At 35.4% G+C, this 21,952-nt stretch overlaps 3 protein-coding genes across 5 annotated transcripts; 1 reads left to right on the top strand and 2 right to left on the bottom strand.

The window, feature by feature from the left end:
• Nucleotides 1-1,318: 1,318 nt before the first annotated feature.
• Nucleotides 1,319-7,200, bottom strand: mrps31 (mitochondrial ribosomal protein S31). Its single transcript, XM_067439084.1, has 7 exons — nt 7,016-7,200; nt 6,358-6,777; nt 5,978-6,130; nt 2,315-2,461; nt 2,157-2,230; nt 1,910-2,047; nt 1,319-1,809 (listed from the first exon to the last, which is right to left on the bottom strand). The coding sequence occupies exons 1-7, from the start codon at nt 7,129-7,131 to the stop codon at nt 1,583-1,585; spliced, it is 1,275 nt and encodes a 424-aa protein (XP_067295185.1). The 5' UTR covers nt 7,132-7,200; the 3' UTR covers nt 1,319-1,582.
• A 114-nt stretch (nt 7,201-7,314) lies between these two features.
• On the top strand, nt 7,315-15,513 carry slc25a15b (solute carrier family 25 member 15b). 3 transcript variants are annotated; one of them, XM_067439086.1, is made up of 7 exons: nt 7,315-7,473; nt 8,861-8,945; nt 9,521-9,779; nt 12,560-12,697; nt 12,816-12,991; nt 14,341-14,499; nt 14,584-15,513. In XM_067439086.1, the coding sequence occupies exons 2-7, from the start codon at nt 8,891-8,893 to the stop codon at nt 14,703-14,705; spliced, it is 909 nt and encodes a 302-aa protein (XP_067295187.1). In that variant the 5' UTR covers nt 7,315-7,473; nt 8,861-8,890; the 3' UTR covers nt 14,706-15,513. The 3 variants fall into 3 exon arrangements, with proteins under 3 accessions (XP_067295187.1, XP_067295186.1, XP_067295188.1); XM_067439085.1 differs by lacking the exon at nt 7,315-7,473 and adding an exon at nt 8,178-8,298; XM_067439087.1 differs by lacking the exon at nt 7,315-7,473 and adding an exon at nt 8,579-8,732.
• Nucleotides 15,514-16,321: 808 nt separating this feature from the next.
• Nucleotides 16,322-20,700, bottom strand: tm4sf21a (transmembrane 4 L six family member 21a). The gene is made up of 5 exons (XM_067439088.1): nt 20,359-20,700; nt 19,827-19,892; nt 17,438-17,574; nt 17,172-17,358; nt 16,322-16,649 (listed from the first exon to the last, which is right to left on the bottom strand). The coding sequence occupies exons 1-5, from the start codon at nt 20,533-20,535 to the stop codon at nt 16,641-16,643; spliced, it is 576 nt and encodes a 191-aa protein (XP_067295189.1). The 5' UTR covers nt 20,536-20,700; the 3' UTR covers nt 16,322-16,640.
• Nucleotides 20,701-21,952: the final 1,252 nt, after the last annotated feature.

The raw sequence follows: 21,952 nt of genomic DNA, 5'->3' as shown, positions 1-21,952 counted from the left end.
ATTTTCTTGCAGGAATATTAAAATGTAATGTTTCTTTTTTTAATACAGGTATGCCTGGTTCTGTTTCTACAGAATTACATTCCTCCCGAGTTCAGTTCCAACACACCAATATCTGATTACCAAGGCTGCATTTGAAATCAAATTATACCCTATGCAGTTGCTGAAAAACGTGAAAAAGAACTCCAAATTCATTACAGTACTTATAAAAGAATTAAAAACAAAACACAATGGATGTAATTTTTATTCAGCTTAAAGCTACACTGTGATATTTTCTCCCATCTAGTGGTGAAAAGGTATATGACCATCCAGTGAATAATAGTTTCTGTTCCTCTCAATTCTGATTTCGTTTTAACTCCTACGCCGATTTAGTCCAAGATTAACATGGCAACCCCCCTCTTCACATTCCACATGGTCATCGAGTGTTAGAACGCGAAAGGCGAAGCTTGAATTTATGCTTATGTCCCTCTATGGCTAATGTACTTTCAAGATGGAGGGTCAACATGGCGACCAGCATTCGAACCCCTCACCTGTATGTATTTTCAATGGCATATTATAAATTTACGAGAATACTTTATTACTTGAAAGAAGTAAATATACATTAATGAGCACATATATTTTTGAAATAACTAAGTGTTTTTAGCTAAGAATGAACTAAAAAAAAGTTACACAGTGTAGCTTTAAAGAAAAAAACTTAGCACTAATTGTTGTTTTTAATCAACTATGCAAGAGGCTCTCATGATGCTGGAAGGTAAAACTGTCCTTACATTCTGAAATCTGAAGTTTCCTGATGTAAATTATATGGTGCTTTTTATAATTAACATTGTTTGAAAGCAGCTTTACAGATAATGTTTAATTGTTTAGAACACATTAATAGCTAGTTGTCCAAATTTCACAAGAGTGTAGTTTACATACGGCAATGATATTTAAAAAAATCAAAGCGGTTTAACATAACCCATTACAGTTAAGATTTGTTGCACTGTATGTATATAAAGCTGGATATATTTATATTATTTTATATTTCATTCATAATGTGGTGATATGGCAATCTGTAAAGTCTTTGGTGTAGTAACAAGCCTAATTACCATTAGGAGTTTTACTGCCATAGATAAACAACAGGGTTTGGGATTTTAGTTATATTGTCCATCCACCTTTAAAGAGGAGCAAAACCTGAATTTACATCAAAATGAAGAAAGAAAAAAATGTTTTTTCCATCATTACTGTTACTTGTAACCAAGTTCTTGAAACATAATCTATCCATCTATATATCTTCTTTATGCTGCTTTGAAACAGCACACAAGTAAACTGATACCAGCCAACATACACAACATCCAGACTTTATTGAAAAACAGCTTTAATATGTCTTTATAAATTGTATATTATAGCACAGCTAACCATTAAGAACCAACAGCAATTATAGTCTTTTAATCTAGTTATGGATGCAGTTATTACTTCCAGTTGCTTAATAACTGTTTTCAGTTTTGCTAATTATTAGTGAAGTTAGGATCTTAAATAGCTGGTTGTAGGGCATTCAGTACTGGTGAATCCAAAAGCATCATGTGTCATTTTCCAATTCTCCTGTAAGTTAAGCCTCAGCCTCTTTTAGGACATTGTCTTTATGCTGGAAGTAGTCTCTGAACCAGGCGATATGCTCCTGTTTCTGTTGAACCGTGAGGTGATGATTCTTTGCGAGGCCTGTAATTACAAGCTCCATGAAGTGCCTGACTGGACCCTGCCGGGGGAACGATTCGTCGAGGTGCTTCTCCAAAAACACATGCTCATGGAAGGGCACGCTTGCCTCCTCCTCCAGCCCTGAAAAAGTTACACGATGTGCCAAGAGACAAATAAGATTTGGCACAGGATTAAAAACAGGAAGATGCAAACAGGAACACATTCCTGCATTGAAACTCACCAGCTTCGTTGTTGATTGGATATTGCCAAAGTTTGCCCTCTTTGGTCCACTGGATCATCTCCTCAAAGCCATTCCGAGGTATCTGATTGGTTGCTTGGACAATTTGATTAGCTAGATTAATGTCCCAAAGGCTGGGGCCTAAAATTCAGAGCAATGCATAGGACAGAGTAAGTAAATACACTTAGCGGAGATACTTAAATATTTCAGTTCAGATGTGTTGATGCCATAAAACATAACCTCTCCTTACCCAGATCTGGCAATGAGTCTTGCTCTGCACCTGCAGTGAAGACGTTCAGCCTCTTACTAGTAAAAGGACTCTTCCTTTTAAAACAAAAGGATGCACACGGTTAGTGGAAAATGTATTGTATTTAAAAAATAACATTTGAGGAAAGAACTTTTTTTTACCTTGTACGAACTGCATCAAGTTCACCAGTAATACCTCGGTCTTGAGTATATCCCTGTCCGTCATCGTCAAAACGAATCTGGCTGCTAGGCCTGGCATTTGCTCTGCCATTCTGCCTTTTTCCAACTTTCATATCAGCAATTATGACTCTGAAAGAAAAAAAGGACATGTATTGGTTCCTACAAATGTACTCATTTTACACTTCATTTTCTATTTGACTCTTTTATACATTTACATGGTAATATCCTTAAAAAATCAACAAAAGAAATAGTACTTTTTTACAAAATCATGTGTTTTTTGATGGAGTTTTGGTTCCTTGCCACTGTCGCCTTTGACTTGGTTCGCTCAGTTGGGGACACTAAAATTTCGATCTACGTTTTCAACTAAATATCCAAATAAAATTAATTACTAAATGAACTGTATCAACTATATTACTGATCTGCCCACATTGTCGCTATATGATAAATTGAAATGAGCTGATAACATCACCGTTTTCTCCAGAACTACTGTACAGTTGAATAAACTTTTGTTGCAATATTCCTGTCTAAAGATGCCCTAGAATGAAAAATTGAATGAACCTGGCCATAGTTAAATAACAAGAGTTCAGTACATGGACATCACATACTAGTCTCACATTGCCTCCTCCTTCTTATGTAAATCTTGTTTGTGAAAAACACCACCAAAGAACAAGCGATTCTTAACTTAACGCTAACTGTGACACAATTGCTGGGATCATTAATATGTATGCCCCCAACATTTGCATGCCAATGTTCATTGCCAGGTGGAACTGCACAGCCGAATCATCGAGAGTTCGGGTAAAAGAGCGGCACGCAAGGATAGCGTAAACGGCAGCTCATGGAAATAAATTGTATGATCCAGGCTGTGCAGGGGACGTGAGGACTTTTCATACCCTACCCACAGATAAAAAAATGTAAACAGTCATGGTTGATGTTTATTTACAATCGGATACCACAACAATTTACTTCAAAGCTGTTTGCTCGGCCCATTTCACCACGGACAGTTTTTCTAACCTGGGACAATAGAGCTTTGCTCGGCATCTAAAACTGAAGAAAAGGAATTCCAAACATATTCCTGCAAGCAGTAAGTAACATTAGTGATTTTATCCACTTCTTGAATGTCAAACCCATTTCTGATTAGATTGAAAGTTTCTTAGTAAGACAACATTACCGATAATATTTCCTGTGTTGTCTAGATCCAACACAAGATGCTAGTAAAGTAATAATTGGAAACTCACAATTATTACTTTACTAGTTTTAGTAAAGTAAAGCTAGTAGCTCTAATTTAGTAACTCACATAATAGTTTGTCAAATGACAAGTTAATATTATTTCCTGCCAGTGTTGTCATAAAATACAACAGTAGATATGCATGTCGATCCCTTTTGACGGATTTAAATCTAAATTAGCCTAAATTTCATAATCAACACATAACTCAGAAGCTAACTACGTTTACTACATTAAGTTGCTATAGCTCACTCGATCCTTGTAGCTAACGTCACCTTCTTCACCATCTAAGTTGAAATGAAAGTAATTTGGGAAGGCTTCTAGTCAATTTGTTAAATACATTTTTGAGAACTGAAGTATGATTATTTTGCAGCGGGTGATTAGTAAACATGACAGACTATTTTGAGTGGCTTCTACATTACTTTGTTTGGCTAAATAAATTGACTTTTAAATCAGTACTTACTGTCAAACTGTAACGTTACTGTACAAACAACATATTTACAGGCTACCCACTTCAGTTTGTGATTCAAAGTTAAGAAGCTATCATTGTAAAATCTTTGCCATGACAGATGGTATAGATGTGTTAGCTGTCATTGAGCAGCAGTGCAGTGAAACAGCCAATCAGAGCAGAACTCTGCATTAATATTCACAACCCTTCCAAATAAGGCAAAAACAGATAATTACACCCTAGGGACAATTTCTAGGTTTGTAAATGGACCTGTAAAACCATATCTGCACAATTTTGACATTAAATAAACCACATACCCTCTATTTAGATGATTAAAAATTACAAGCTCTTATTTTTTTAAATGTATGCATAATTTAATCATTCAGAATAAGATCAACAAGATGCATTCATTAAAAAAGGTTGTTTTTCAATTTTAATGGAGACTTTAAAAGGTTAGTTCTCCCAAAAATCAAAATTCTGTCAATAATTACTCACCCCTATGTCGTTCAACACCCGTTAGACCTCCGTTCATCTTCGGAACACAAATAAAGATATTTCTGATGAAATCAGATGGCTCAGAAAGGCTTTCATTGACAGTGTAATTTCCTCTCTCAAGACCCATTTAAGGCACTAAAGACATTGTTACAAAGCCCATCTCACTACAGTAACTCTACAATAATTTTATGAAGTGACAAGAATAGTTTTTGCGTGCAAAAAAACCCCAAATAACTTATATAGCGATGGACTGATTTCAAAACAAATCTTCCTAAAGCATCGGAGCTTAAAGGGTTACTTCAGCGATTAGCATATGGCTTTGTATCAGTAGAAACCCTGAAGTATAATCAAATTATTGTGCTTTCCCCCCTTATATCCCCCTGAGACAAGAGATTTATGCATTTTATTTCTGGAAAAATTCCTCCTATGATGCAAATTGACGATATTTGCATCATAGGAGGAATGTTTGGAATAAGGCTAAAGACTACAGCCAGCAGAGGGAGCCATTTCCGCATGTTTTGAACTCGCGCATGGGGGATGGGTTACACTCATGGGTTACACTCAACTTGCAGGGAGAGCTCAGCAGGCAGCTGTAGGCACTCATTTAAACGTAGCTATGGTGAGCAATGTAAGTGTTTTAACTTCTCAAATTAATTTCTATGAAAGTTAAGCTTGCAAAGGCATAAACTGAAACGCGTCCCAGACTGAACTCGCGTTGTGAATGTATGCCGCGAGTGTAGTCGCGATTACCTCAGCTCTCATCACGAGCTCATTTCTCTCACTCCTGCAGTTAGTGCTCAGTGCTGTGATACTCGCGCGGTGACTCACTCATTATATTGAACAGACACGTTCAGGTTTTAATTGTAGTGTCTTCAACTCAGTCACAGTAATCCAGTAACTTAGGTGGCTTTGGGAATGGCCTAACAGGGCAGCGAAGCATTCTGTGAATTGTAGTCTTTCATCCCCATGAGACAAAAATACATTTTCTGTCTTTTCTCAGTCTAGAAAGCACCAAATTCAAAAATAATTTCACATTTCTACTACATTGATGACCCAGTTTAAATACAGATTCATCTTCCCAGCGCTGAAGTACCCCTTTAATGAATCAGCGGATCGATTCATGATTCGTAAAGGTCCAAAGCATTGTTTTGAAATCAGCCCATTACTATACAAGTCGTTATTTATTTATTTTTTGCGCACAAAAACTATTCTCATCGCTTCATAAAATGATTGAAGAGTCACTGTAGTAAGATGGGCTTTGTAACGACGTCTTTAGTGCCTTTTATGGGTCTTGAGAGAAGAAATTACATTGTTGTCACCGGAGGCCTGTCTGAGCCATCGGATTTCAACAAAAATATCGTTGAAGATGAACGGAGGTCTTACGTGTGTTAAACAACATGAGAGTTAGTAATTAATGACTGAATTTTAATTTTTTTGGTGAACTAACCCTTTAAGACACAACATCTGCAATGAACCGTACCCTATGTTCTGTCCGTCGGCTCTCTTCTGGATGTCAGGTATGGCTTCATGTTTCCTCAGCTGCTGAAGGAGCTCTGACTCCGCCTGACGGCTGTTTGGCAGTGTAGATGCAGCGGCAGAGGCTGCAGCAACCAGCGTTGGATTCAAAGTCTCACTAAAACACAAGCAAAAACAGAAAAATGCTGCCACTTTTACTTCAGAGTTGATACTAGTTTGTCTAGTCAGAAACAAAAAAATATAAATTGTATTAAATATATATAATAACCATAATTTATAGATCTTAATCGTATGCTCTTGGTGTATATAGAAGTGCTGTTATAACAGGCATTTTATTGTGCCCACATTACCTATTAATTTATGAATTATGCTTGTATAACTCACCGCTGTTGTGAACCCTCAGCTGTTGCATGCTGAAACATGCTGTGTGCGCTTTCAATGGGCTTTGGGTCAGGCCTCTCACTGACTCTTGATATCTTTGGAGGTCTTATTTTACGTATGGTTGTCACCTCCACCTTCATTGCCCCCAGCAGCTCCAAAAGACTCTCCTTACCAGTTTTTTTCTTATCAAACTTTTTGCTGTCCTCAGGTTTAACCACAGGTTCAGTCTCTAACTGTGATGTCAATATTTCATTTGAAATGTCATTGCCCTCGTTATTTTTTATGTTCTTCTGTCCATCATTAACCTCTGCATTAGCCTTATTCTCTTCATTGTCTTCTGACAGTGATGTGGAGCTCTGTTTATTTTCACTAAGAAAGATGCTACTGGTTCCTAATGGCCTCTGGCTTGCTCTTCCTGTGGTCCTAAAATAAAATACAATTTTACAGGTTAAATGAGTGTGCATACTTTTATTTGTTGTTGAAAAATCAGATTTTGAAAAACTAGTTATAATTAGAAACACAATCAACACAGGAATGGGAAATTGAGCACGTTTATCAAGTATTATTATTATTTTTTTATATCAGATATTTTGAACTGACACAAACATTAGTCATTCTGATCAGACCTGTCACCTATCCGTGTCTTAAATCTGTAACTTACCAAATAACAGGAGAAAAACTCTCTCTCTCATTACATTTTGTGGACGGTAGTCGTGTAATCTGCATATGAATTAATCCATTTCGGACCTGATATATATTTATTAATCTTCTGTACATGATTGCCCCTCTCTGCAGACTTCAATGTCGTCCATGCACGTTTCCCTGTGTAGCACAATCAACTGTCCGGGAGACAGGCGCATAGACGTATAAAAGGTTCCGGGCGTCTTTTTTGCGTCCAGTAAAGTGAATGTATAGCTCATTTGCCACTTTGTATCAGTGTTTAAACGTTCAGTGATTGCATTTGTTTTAGTCAGTCTGTATCATATACATTACTACAGGACAACTGAATCGGACTGCAACAGGGAAGGGGGAAAGCTTGTTAAGCTGGTCCAATGGAGGGGTCTGCTGCTGCCGCCTCAACCTCCATCCCTCCAGTGATGGGAAGTTTGAGTCATTTGTGTGAATCGGTTCTTTAGAACAATTCGTTTCCAAGACAAATGATTCAGTGATTGTTTTACGTCATGAAGTTACTGCCATCACTTTACATTTTACACTTTATACACCATCTATTATAGTATATTCTCATCTCAAACTACATTTAAAAATATATTATTATTATTATTATTATTATTATTATTATTATTTTGCAACATGACGTTTTCTATGCAATGTGTAAGTAAATGATCAAACATAAAAAATATTTTTTTTACAGCCATGCTATCTTTGCAAGCACATGTTGTTATTTAGTTAAATCAGTTTTTATTTTTATTACACCACTGGATGAGCGTTTTACATTTTCTTTAATTGTTATTACGGCTAGTCACTGTAATTTCATGTAAGTGTTTATCCATGTTACATTCCACATGCTAATCACTGATTAAACAATATCTCTGGACAACATCTTCTTGACGTTTTAATAGGCCTACAACACTGTTTATTGAAACATTCATACAAAATACATTCATGGTACCTTTTTGTTTCAGCTATTCGACTATTAAAATAACTTCTTAGAGGAACTCGAAATGAGTCAAGAGAACTTCTTGGGCCGATTAAGCTAGATTCGTAACCAAATCGTTATGGTTTTAGACAAACGATTCATTGAAAAGATTCGATTCAATTTAACAATTCGTTCACGAATCACCAGGCATCGCTACACGCTTTACATACGGATCCTCTGTCGAGAGGTCAGGACTCATCTAATAGCAAATTTATCAGTTCAGTAAGAAGCCATGAATCAAACCATCTGGATAAGTACTTTTGTTTTGAACGCTTTCGTGTAATAAGGTAGGGATTCTTGGTGATGTTTTTGTTGTGTGTGTGTGAAATTTAGGATTTAACGTTACTTTTTAGATGTCCAATCTCATAGTGCTTGGACCAGGTGAAGAACACTTCTCTTCTGTCTGTAACGAGCAGTTTTTATTGATATTTTATTCTGCGTCCCATTAAAGACAGTCACACGTAGCAACATACCGCAATATCAGAAAGGTGAAGTAACGTACCTCGTTGCGGTTGAAGAGCATGGCTTTATGTGAGAGTTTTTCAACACCACATGGTCTTTCGTCATTGTGGCTTGTGACTTAAGTTGTCCTGTCGACGAGCTGAACTTTGTTACTATATGAAACTTGAGATTATGCTCCATTTTGTCTGCTTGCAAGTCGTTATTTATCAACAACCTATTAGTTAGGTTGTAGATAAACTTCAAACGTTCTGCAACCAATGTGGGGAAAAGTTTAACTTGGGATTTTATAAGGGTTTACTTTCTACAAATCAAAGCCAATTTACTTGTTTAACTGAAAGTTTTAAGTGTCAATATGTTTTCTCTCTGTCGCTATGTCTCATTTTTTAGGATTTCTTGGAGCATTTGGTACATTTCACCATGGCACCACATCCAGTGGTTCAGGCAATAATAGACCTCTCTGCTGGAGCTATAGGTAAACTTAACTTGCATCAACTCATTTTGGAGAGTCATTTGGGAACATTGTCCTGGGACCTTTGATGATAGAGTAGGATACACTTTATTTCGGCACAACCATCTGCAATGTAAACCCGTTTGTCAGTCATAATCTGACCTTTGAGCTGTGTTTTTTGCTTACCTCTGTGGTTTCATTGCTAGACCTATTGTCTCAGCAGTCTCTGCACCACACACACGCTCACTGACCAGGGCTGTGTTTCCCAAAAGCATTGTAAGCCTAAATAAATCAAAGAACCATTGTACCACTGAGTACCACCCTAAAATCCCTAGTTCCTGGGGAAAGTTCCTACAGTTGCAACATGGCTTATGTCTCCTTTAATTTCTGTTAACACTTTATCTCATTCTGTCATTTTAAACCGTGTGATCAAAGTTATAATGCCAACATTTGTAATAACATAAAAGAGCAATATACAAACAAATGTATTTATATAATAATTGAAGGCTTAAGGTGTCATTCCTACTGGTAATTTTTATTTTTATTAACAAGAGAAAAAAATGTCTCTCTCTGTTCTTCCGCTCTTCTTTCTGCTTTAGGGGGCACAGCTTGTGTATTTAGTGGTCAACCTTTGGACACGGCTAAGGTGAAAATGCAGACATTCCCCACTTTGTACAGAGGCTTTTTGCACTGTTTTGTGACTACATACAGACAGGTGGGCCTTCGAGGACTGTATCAAGGTACCTCGCCAGCCCTCATGGCCAACATTGCGGAGAACTCTGTGCTCTTCATGTGCTATGGCTTTTGCCAGGAGGTGGTACGCTACATCTCTGGTCAGGAGAAAGGGGCTGTGCTCAGGCAAGTTTTATTTGGGTTTCACAAATAGTACATTTACATTTATGCATTTTGTCAGATGGTACGGTATCCAAAGCAACTTGCATCGCATTGAATATAATTTCATGCATTCCCTGGAAATCGAACCCATGACCTTGAGTTGCTACTGCTAGCGCCATGCTCTACTGTTCTGGACTGCCCCCCCCCCTTTTTTTTTTTTTTTGTTTGATTGTTGTAGCCTAAATTAAAAAGTGATGCAGAGAAAGTTTAATAAGGTGTGTACTTTTTTATATAATTAATTCTCTGCAAAAAGTTGTGTCACTGAGGTGTAAATTCCTGTAGCTCAAACGGTAAAAAAAGCAGAGGATTTACTTCCTTAATTGTCTTTAGGTCTGTGATGATGAGTATACTGCAATATTGCAACTCTATTTGGTATTAGTCTTTTTGTTGTGCTAAAAAAACTTAGTTGTTTAATCGATTAAAAATCTGCTCGACTTAGAAGATTGTAAGTCAGCCACTTGAGAAGCTTTATGAGTCAGCTTATAACAATCTGCTAAGGCCGGCTAATAATATAGTTTCTGATCCTTATCATGGGATTAATTTTCTGCATAACAAATTTGAATTACTACCATCAAACCGTAGGGAACAGAGTTCTGAGATTCAACAAAGTGAGGATAAAGCACTCCTTTGTGTATCAGGCTATCTTAGAGTTGAATAAATCATTTAATAAGAAATCTAGAGTATTGTGAATGTGGACTTAGTGTATGTCGATGTTTAATGTATGCTGTTGTGTAAACTATACAACTGTTCTGCAAGAAAAATATTTATACTGTTCTGCAAGAAAAATCTCAAATTTGTCTGGCAATAAAGTATAATATATCATATCAATAGTAGAGCATGACGCTAGCGAACGCAAGGTCATGGGTTCAATTTGCATTAAACTTAAATGAAATGCAAGTTGCTTTGAATACTGTACCATCTGACAAAATGCATAAATGTAAATACATTTTTCCAGATTTTAAAAAAATATATATTGTTCAAAAGTTTGTATCTTCTTTTTTGAAGAGTTTTGAAACTGATGCTGCATTTATTTGATAAAAAAATAGAGTAAGCACAGTAATATTTGGAAATGATTATTCATATGCTTATGATGTTATACAATTTAAAATAACTTTACTGTTTGCTGCATAAAGTCCCAGTGAACCGGAAGTTGCAACTGATTTTTATTTCAGTGCTGTGACGTATTTCTAAGTGAAACAGAATATTGAATAGAGGGCAGGGTTTTACTTCAGCGCTCCTCCTCTCCATCGATCGCTCATAGCAGACTAACGGTTAAAAGGGAGTGGTTAAGGATAATCAAAACCAAGCTGTCAAATTGCCGTCATAGGAAAGGGAATGTCATTCCAGACCGGAAGTTACTTTTTCTATTTTGATTATAGGGTTAGTTCACCAAAAAAATTATATTCTCTCATTAACTACTTACCCTAATGTCGTTCGACACCTCCGTTCATCTTCGGAAAACAAATGAAGATATTTTGGTTGAAATCCGATGGCTCAGAAAGGCTTTCATTGACACCAATGTCATTTCCTTTCTCAAGACCCATAAAAGGCACTAAAGACGTCATTACAAAGTCAGTCTCACTACAGTGGCTCTACAATAATTGTGTGAAGTGATGAGAATAGTTTTTGTGTGCAAAACCCCCCCACTAAATTACGACTTGCATAGTCATGGGCTGATTTTAAAACAAAGTTTTGAACGTTATGAATCAGCGTATTGATTCATGATCCGGATCACGTTTCAAACTGCTGAAATCATGTGACATTGACGATCTGAATCATGAATTGATACACTGATTTATAACGGTTCGAAGCTTTGTTTTGAAATCGGCCCATCACTATATATATATATATATATATATATATATATATATATATATATATATATATATATATATATATATATATATATATATATATATATATATTTCTATCTATCTATCTATCTATCTATCTATCTATCTATCTATCTATCTATCTATCTATCTATCTATATATATGTGTATATTTATATTTATGTATATTTATTTATATATATATAATTGTTTTTTGCGGACAAAAACTCTTCTTGTCACTTCATAGAATGATTGTAGAGTCACTGTAGTGAGATGGGCTTTGTAACGACGTCTTTAGTGCCTCTATGGGTCTTCAGAGAAAAAATGACAATGTGTCAATAAAGGGTTGTCTGAGCCATCGGATTTCAACAAAAATATTTTCATTTGTATTCCGAAGATCAACGGAGATCTTGCAGGTGTCGAACAACATTAGGGTAAGTAATTATTGACACAATGTTCATTTTTGGGTGAACTAACCCTTTTGCAAACATTTTGTTTCTGTGTATTAACTTGCACGGATGAATTGTTCACCCTGAGACCTGTAATATGTGCTAACAAAGTAAATAAGATGGATTTTGATTTCATGAGGACTTTAATATTTTTGTGGAAACTATGATGCATGTTCTCAGGATAATTTGATTAAGTAGAAAGTTGAAAAGAACAACATTTATTTGAAAAATACATATTTTGTAACATTATAAATATCTTTGACTTTTGATCAATTTAATGTGTCTTTGCTTATTAGTTTGTATTCATTTGTTTCCTTGTATTGATTTCTTTCAAAAACCAATTCAAATCTTTATAAGAACTTTTAAGTAGTGTATATACGTATATATCATTATCAATCAAAAAATGTAAGAACATCACAGTTGTATAGATTTTTAATTTCCCATGTGTTTCCACTCTGTACAGTGACATGCAGAAAGCGTGCGCAGGCTCTGTGGCCTCGGTTTTCTCCTCTCTGGTCTTATGTCCCACTGAGCTGGTGAAGTGCCGACTGCAGGCTATGCATGAGATGGCCACCTCCGGCAAGATCACTCAAAGTCAGAAGTAAAGATTGAGCTTTCCTTTCCACGGATGCTGTGCACACATTTTTCCATTTACTTTTAAGAGCTAGTATTACTCATGATATTGTCTCTTGTCTCATTACATCTGTTTGTGTTTTCAGCACAGTTTGGTCGGTGATAAAGTCCATTATGCATAATGAGGGTCCATCAGGGTTCTTCCTGGGTTTAACCACCACTATTGCCCGTGAAGTGCCTGGATATTTCTGTTTCTTTGGAGCATACGAGCTCTGTCGCTCTCTCTTTGCTGATTACATGCACTGCGGCAAGGATGATATCGGTATGCGAACAGCTAAAGTTACAGTTTCTACGTCTTATCTACTACCTTATCTAAAAATTGACAACATGATGACTAAATACATACTTAGTTTCTCATTTATTGACTGGGCTGGTATTTTCTGGTGTTTGTTTAATGAGTCAAGCCCTCCGACTATTTAGACACTAGTCAATGGCTGTCAAGATCATTGGTTTCAAACATTCTTCCAAATACCTTCTTTTGTGTTCAGCAGAACAAAGGAAATTTATACAGGTTTGGAACAACTTGCATGTGATGACATAATTTAAATTTTTGGGTGAAAAATTTACCTAAAACCTACCCTTTCAGACAGTAATACATGCCAATGAGATACTCGAATGTTACTTGAAGTTTACTCAAAGATGCCTTATTAATTTCAATAGATTTAAAGTATGCCCCCTCTGTATAGATAGAAAAATTTGATATTACAAAATACTATCTATAAACAAAATGTCTATGTCCTGGGAAAACAGGACGTTTGGTCACCCTATAATACACACTAATATAGACATGTCCAAATTCAAGCATTTCATGCTTAAACAGCTCGCCCTTTTACAGCAGATTTAGTTCACAAACAAATGATAGTTGTGACCTAAATATGATATTCATTTACAATAAAAAATCCTAAAATTCAGGATTAGTAACTTCCATTTTCCAAAGATCTCCTGTTGTTGGTTTATTTCGAGTCAGACTTGTGAATTCAGTGAATTGCTAACTGGAGACTCGCTGGAGACTCGCATGATCATTTGAATCATGGAGTTGTTGACTTGAACAGATGCAATCGGATCAGTCTGATTGACAAATGAACCGTTCAGTTTGATTTGCGAAATGATTTAGCAGGTTAGTTAAAAATAATCAGCTTGTTCACAAATCAGTCATCGCTGCCACGTCCAGGAACGGTAACAATTTTTTCCCAGTTCAAAATAATGAGTAATGACATGTTTTTATTAAATGTAGTGGAGTAAAAATGATATGCTTTGGAATGAAGTAATACTTTAAGTGATACTTAAAAAATGTAATTGATATAACATTTTATTACTGCCCACCACTGGTAATACCCCCTTAGAAATAAAGGTACCAGGAAGAACCAAAAAGGGCTTTAGAAGAAAGGTTTAGTTTTTTTTTTTTTTTTAAAGAACCATTTTTAAATCCATTTTATACTCTAAAGAACATTTCTGCACTACAAATAACCTTTTGTGCAATGGAAAGGTTCTTGGGATATTAAATATTATTAATTATGGATACACTCTGCCAAAAAAACCTTTATTTGTGTGGTATATATTCTGAGATGTGACATGATGTCCATGTTTGATTGACGTGTGTGTGTTTTGTAGGTGTAGCCCCCATTGTGTTCAGTGGAGGTTTCGGAGGAGCTTGTCTCTGGCTTGTGGTTTACCCAATGGACTGTGTTAAATCCAGAATACAGGTCATGTCCATGACAAGCAGGCAGTCTGGCTTCTTTAAGACTTTCATGCATATCTTCAGAACCGAAGGTAAGAGAAACATGTTTTGCTATGCTACGTGTTATTATATAAAATCCCACAACTTTTTAAATCTGTTTTCTCCTCATTTTGCAGGTGTAAGGGCTCTATATTCCGGTTTGACTCCCACAATGATCCGTACGTTTCCGGCCAACGGTGCTCTGTTTTTAGGTTATGAAGCCAGCCGCAAAATCATGATGGCACAGTTTGACAGCTGACCCCTTATTAACATTTTCTCTTGTTGAGTTTTTAGCGTTTCTTAAATTTGCTTCTAATTCGCCTTGGCAAGTCCACAGGATTTTAGTCTGCATTCTTTGTGTACATTCTCTAACATTTTATTTATTTGACATCATTTTTACCTATCAATGAATAAGCCTTTATTCATTTAAGTTAATGTATAAATATAGTATTGTTTATTCATTAATTATTTTTTGTATATTGCATAAATATACATTTAGACAACATGAAATATTAATATTTTGGTACATGTAAAAATGTACATTTACTGCACCATGTTAAGAAATTCAACTTTACTGTAAAGTTTTACCATTTATCATTTTTTTTTAATCATTACTAAAGTGTTTTTTATGTGGCTAAACCTTTGTGTGATGGTCTAGAGCCGTGGCTTTCAAACCTGTTCTGTCACAGCCAATTTAGTTCTTGCAGTTGAATTAACAGTTGAGTGTGTTAAATGAGAAAGATGCGCAGAATGTGCAGGGCTGGGGTGTCTACAGGACAGGTTTGAAAACCACTGGTCTAGTAATGTTATTGTACTGTATTCTCAACATCTCCATTGTGCTTGTAACGCTAGTCTCATTGTGCCTCCCACTTTGCATTTGGTACCCTGCGGTCTACAAACATGCAACTTGAAGTCTACCTCACTGTAATTTTGCCATTTCCTTACATTTAAAAGTTCTGTAGAATATACAGTTGCCATGCAATTAACTTGTGCACACTAATAGACAAAAGGAGGGCCATTTGAGATTAAACATGAACTACCATACTGCTAACTGTCTTATCTTATTAGACTTTGTAGTCTGCATTTATTTTGTTCAGTCAAGATATGTATTCTTTGTATGTTTGTATTTCATTGTCATTTCAGATGAGGTGAGAATGCCTTATTCGTAGTTTAAAGGGTTTCCTTAACTTGTTTTTAAATTTGGTGGGGTTGGGTTCAAAAGCCAGAGACAACCTTGTAAAAATACTTCTAGCTTTGATTTCTTTATTTAATATAAATGTTTTTACAAAACAATAAAAAAAAAATACATTTGTCCCATTTTGGTTTCGTAGTATCCAATGTAACACATTTGGTTTGGTTAATTTTGGCCTAGAATTGGTGAATCGTAAATGTAATTGTATCCTTGTCTTAAATACTTAAAAAGAGAAATCTTGTAAATTCTGAATTCCAGATGATCGTTCTCAGACTTTGGACCCAGCTGAATGTAGGTGTTTATGTATGGAAGCCTATGCTTGTTACTTTCAGTCATTCTGCCAAAATTATTTATACAGTTGGCAGACCCTACATCTTTCAAATCATTTAAAACTATTGTACTGATGTAACTAAGCAGTACAATATTGCAGTATTGTATTTTGTGAAATATAACCTTTGAAATGTACTTAAATATTCTTTAGTTGATGAACCCTCAACAAAATGGAATCGTAAAACCAGGACTATTTTTTTTTTACATCATGTGTATTAGACTTGTTTGAAATGCTTTTAATTGATTTTGAATTAACTTGATACACAGATTTTTGGAGAGAATTAAATTGTATAATATTAAACTTGAATTAAAGTCACATTCCCCACATTGTTTATTTTTAGTATGTTTATTTCCATTCTAAACTATAAAAAACAGGTAGATACAAAACAAATGTTATGTCATTAATTGTCAATTTCCTTTAAAATATGATGCAAGTCGTTATACATAAGCTGTTACTTGGAGATATATATATATTAAACCAAAACATCAGCAATAAACTTCCAATAGGTGACAACACGATTAAGTGTACACAGAAAGTAGAAATAAACCTATATTTAACTTGGTATTTAAATGTTCAGAGAGGATCTTCCACAAGAGGGCGCTTGTTAACTGATTAGGGAGGCTGGATAGTAGATATAATCTCCCTGGCATCTGGAATGGAGCAGTGAGGGATTACAGCGGCTAAAAACAGAAAAGAAACTGTAAGACAATGCCAATAGTACAATCTTAGAAGCGCTTTTATGCTCTTAAGATTTATTAGTACGTTATTAAGGTGAAAGAAAAGAACACACGGCCAGTCAAACCTTTTGGATTGGTCCGTATGTAACTTATAGCTCTGTTTAGTGTTAGGCCTACTTGTTTTATGTGAAGTCAAACTGCACGAACTCAAATCTCATATTTGATGTATTCACGTGATTAATGTAGCTTAACAAATTTGGTTACTGGATTAGTGTGACCTGGAAGTAGTGGAGAATCTTAAACTTTATCTTTATACATTTTATTTAACATTTACTTGCTGCTTCAAGTTGGAACTCGTGACATAAAATGGCCTGCAACATTCTAACACTGTGTCTAGTACTACTTCTACTACTACTAGTAGCAATAATATAATTTGATGGTGGGGGGCTACATTATAGGTAGGGGTTAAGTGTTTGTTTGTTTTTTGGCCTAAAAAGGTTGAGAACCGCTGCTCTATGGTCTCACCCCTTTTTCTTTGCAGGTTCCACAGAGGCAGCCGAAGAGTCCGTTGATCATCTGTGCGCCACAGAGGACGAGCTGCACGGCGCTGGTCACCAGCAGTGTTGAGAACAGACCCACGTTAAACTCCACCACATTCTTTGGCTCAATGCAAGTTCCCCACGTGCCACGGTCCTTAAGGTAACTCTCGTTTCTGAGAGGTATAGACAACAACACATTTAACTAAATGTGTTATTATTACATGATTTACAGTGTTGGGGTGTATCTCTTACCCGTCTTTAAAGGGAGTTCCCCATAGAACAAGTAGATATTTACAGTATGGTCCATTGATTAGACCCACCAGAGCCACTACGAAGCTATAAAGGGCACCAGCTACACCCACTGCTGCAAATAAAATGGACAGGAACATCTGAAATAGAAAATGCATCATGAGAATGATTTAATTCTGCATTTATTGGATAAAAGAAAATCAGTAAAAACAAAATAGTTATTTTAAATTGTAATAATATTTTACAATATTACTGTTTTTACTGTATTTCTGATCAAATAAATTCCGCCTTGGTAAGCTTAAGAGATTTATTTCAAAAATATTATTCTTAATGCTATTAACTATTCTAAACTTTTGACCAGCAGTGTAAATACACTTGAATTAAATACTGTTGCCATCTTCAATGTCTACTGCAGTTTTTAATTATTTAAAAGATTGCAATTATTATTATAAAGGATTATCCACAAATTTCATTTGAAAGATTTCTCAATCACACAACAATGTGCCTGAAACCTCAACTCCTACACATTTGTCACCATTTCAATAAGGTTGTCAGCCAGTGATTCCTGTACAACTGTTGCGGTTCTTACAGTTGAACAATCACTAACTGCAAATATTTGCAAAAAGTCACAACGGGGGCACATTTTGCAAGCCACATGATTCATGAGTCACATCTTTATAGATATTTCTTTTCTCAACAGAGGAGCGCCTGTGTATTTTCAAACAGGTCTGTACTTCAGTCTGTACAGCACATGACAAATGTTAGTTACATTTTAAATACATTTATTTGTTGGATTGTGTTTTTGGGAAGATATTGTTCTCCTCTCACAATATAAGGCACTGGTCTCACAGCACATCTGCCCTATGTGTCTCAATATCATCATAACAAGTTTTTAATTAATTTCTCTTGTAATAGATTTAGGTCTTTGCTCCATAGTGCACCATTTTATGGTTGAATATGGGGCTCTGTAGCACACCTAACCTACAATTCTCAAACTTAGATCTGAGGCTTATAGATACACTTATAGATCTGATTTCAGGCCGAGTACATGGATGTGACTTTTGTGAGTAAAAGTTATAGCACCAACAATTGGCAAATCAACCTCTATCCAATTTGCTTTAAACTTCGTCAGAATAATGTAAAGACACTGCTGATGTACAGCTGTGAGTAATTCCTTCATATCTTTAATACTGTTATCATGGCAACGTATGAAACTTAAATATTCTTTTTTTTTTGGGGGGGGGGGGGGTATGCTTCAATTGGCATGAAATTCGACATACATCAGAGTTGTCGGCCATCTGACATGGGCAAAGCCTTAGAAAGGGGCTCGTAGGAGGGGTTCATTTTACCTACAGTCACCAAACACTGTACATATATTGTTCTCATAGAGCTTGACAAATCCACTATTCATTTACAGTCAAGTAAGTCATTTACTAGCTCCGACCAACAGGAAGTCAGTTTTTGTTTGAATGTGAATTTGTTTGAATGTGAACTACTGTTCCAAAGGATGTCATACAGTTCACACCAAACTTTCATGATGCCAATAAATTCAAGATGCTAAATTGCAAAAAAATGATTAAATATCTTGAACGGTGTTGCCATGGTGAGAGATGAACATAATGACAAAAAGGGAAACTGAAATTGTCATATCTTCAAAAAAAATTAATTATAGACCATTTTTTCTTTATAAAATAATACAAATAAAGAGTAAAAACACATTTTATTCTTTTTTAATATAATTATTACATTATGTGATTTATCTGGTTGAAAATACATCAAATAAAATGTAATGCATAGTATAACCACTTGATTGCAACATAGGCCAATTTTTAAACAGATTGTTGCTGAAAACAGTTTTAATATACGTTTAACTGAATTACTTTTATTAGCTATTGCATTTGAAAATATGTAGGCGTAGGGATGTCACGGTACCAAAATTACAGTAATCGGTACCAATACCATAAAAATTGTATGGTATTTGGTACCAATTTCTGTAATAATTATAAGTAAATAATACATAAACATTTAAAGAATAGCCTATGCTGTTTAAAATTAAACATTGTTGAACGATCAAGTGAAAAATAAGCAACCATCTAGGCATAATTATTAGTAGTAGTAGTGGCGTAATTATTATTATTATTATTATTATTATATCGGGAGTCTGTACTACCGGTACAACAGAAATGCTGGTATCATCAATTTTTTTTTATTTCAGTACAGTTAGATCTCCAGGAACAGGAATTGGCACCCTTGTTTTAAGTTATTTCTATTTTAAAAATGACAAATGCATCACCTCTTCTGAGCTTGTAAACGTCTAGCGGACAATCCTCTTCATAACTTAATTTCTAAAGGATTGTAGATATTTATAAATGTGGCAGGGTTGCTCACTCACCCCACAGCGATTAGCACAGCAACCCTGCTTTCCAGTCAGGTGAATGTGAAACGCTGGAATCAACACCTGGAGGACAGAAAGGGGAGTATGTTTCATCATTTTGTCAGGTCAAAGGTTTGTAAGGTCATCCTGCTCACATTTGAGTTACTTTGATTCGCATTTGGTATTACACCACTATAATACCTTATTAGGAGAATAACACTCTTTAAGTGATAGGCATTACGCATGAAACATCAGTATTTCTTTTTATTATTATTGCATCTCATGGTTACTAAAATCTTTTCTTCCCATTCTTTTTTTTTCTTACATTCCTTTCCCAAATTAAATTAAGACTCTGCATTTTCTTACAAAGGCAGCTTATTTGTAGAAAACATGTGACTGACAAGCCCCAAACTAAGCTGAGAATCATTTAGACAATATATTTTATCATATATACTCGCTATGATGATTAAAAAGAATTACAATTTATATATAGTTCAACATTAATCACACATTAATCAACATCAACACTATTAAACATAGCCAGACTTACCATTATCCCCCCTCCAATCAGTCCTCCCATGTATTTGACCTCCTCTGTAATTTGTCCGTTCTGCGCGTACTTTACATCCCAGCCAGGAAAAAACAGTATAATATTACAGATTATGGAGATGACCGCCAGTGGGTACAGACTTGTCCCGACGCAAAGCGCACATTTTCCTGTACACATGCTGCTCGATGGGTGTTAATCCTGAAGTCAGAGAATAACGGCTGTAATATGTACAGAATTTGATATAAAGAGCTCCTAAAAGACCTTGACAAAAAGTTTGGTCGATGTCTCTTAGTCTCGTACACACCCTGAAGTTGTCTGTCTGCCAGAGTGCAGTGTTTTTATAAACTGGCCATTTATTATTGAGTTAAGATAAGACCAGCCCACCGAATCCAATTCCTCTAACCGCACCCTTTCTGGAGAATCGATGATTAAATGAACTATAATGATATAAAAATATAATGTTTGATGTTCTCTTCTTTTTGAGAGACTTGAGATTGTGAACATGTTTTTACATTGCAAGCAAATCCTATAACCCAGTAATCTCTGGAAACAGACTTTTTTTTTTTTTTTACCAAACAAGACATGAATTTATAGCTTTTAAAACAGCCATCGTCAAACATCAAAAAATACAGTCTATAATCCATTTACACATTTCTGTTTATATGCGTTTGATAAAATGTTTGTGGAGATTCATAAATGTCACTGGTTGTCATAACACTTATAAACAGTACATAATCATTTAGTTGCAGCCTGAGATCTGACATGAAACAATGAACTGTGGGGAAATGTGTGTGAGTTTGAACTAGGTGCTATAAACCAAATGCATCATGGGACTTTGGACTGTCTCCGTAGTGAGGGAAAAACTCAATGGCAGTGGCACTGTAAAGCAAATAGTGTTATCTAAAGGAATATCTGTGTCATTTTCTTTGCCAGTACAAGAGAAGTATTATTAATCGGCTCTTCGGCAGTTGCTGCCCATCCTATTTTTTTTTTAATTCTTTTTAAACATATACAGATTCTGCTGTTGATGCGGCTATGCAAAAAGCACTTACTCTGTATTATAATTGTTTTAAGAAGTTATATTTCATTCTAACATGAATAAAATTATACTGAAGTGTGTTGCTTTAATTTTATTATATAATCCATATAAAATTTTACAATAAAATCATTAAATACAATTTAATTTCATCTTAAATACAGTCCATCTTAAAGATTAAGAAAAGTTGCATTATAGCTTCAGCTGCGTAGTTTCTCTGTATAACGCAGATGTACATGTTATGTAGATATACAAGCGATTCTCATTTGCTACATATACAACATTTTAAAAAACATGATTAAATATGATATCAATTTAGCGCAGAATCAACGTTTTGGAAGCATAATTACGACAACATAAATTGAATTAGCACTAAAGCCAAACCATCTTATTTACAATATGTTTAAATATGATAAAAAGTATGATAAAATATGACAAAAAAGTGTGTGTACCGTACTGTGTACTGCGCTTGATTAACCGAGACTTGTTATAGCACTTGCAGGCTGTTGCCCTTGTTTGTTTAGTTGCTTTAATAGCCCTCCTCATTTGTAAGATGCT

The sequence above is a fragment of the Pseudorasbora parva genome, chromosome 3 (assembly GCF_024679245.1).
Source record: "Pseudorasbora parva isolate DD20220531a chromosome 3, ASM2467924v1, whole genome shotgun sequence".
Classification (NCBI taxonomy): Eukaryota; Metazoa; Chordata; class Actinopteri; order Cypriniformes; family Gobionidae; genus Pseudorasbora; species Pseudorasbora parva.
The sequence above is the reverse complement of the archived record's forward strand: the minus strand, read 5'-3'. Positions and strand labels throughout refer to the sequence as shown.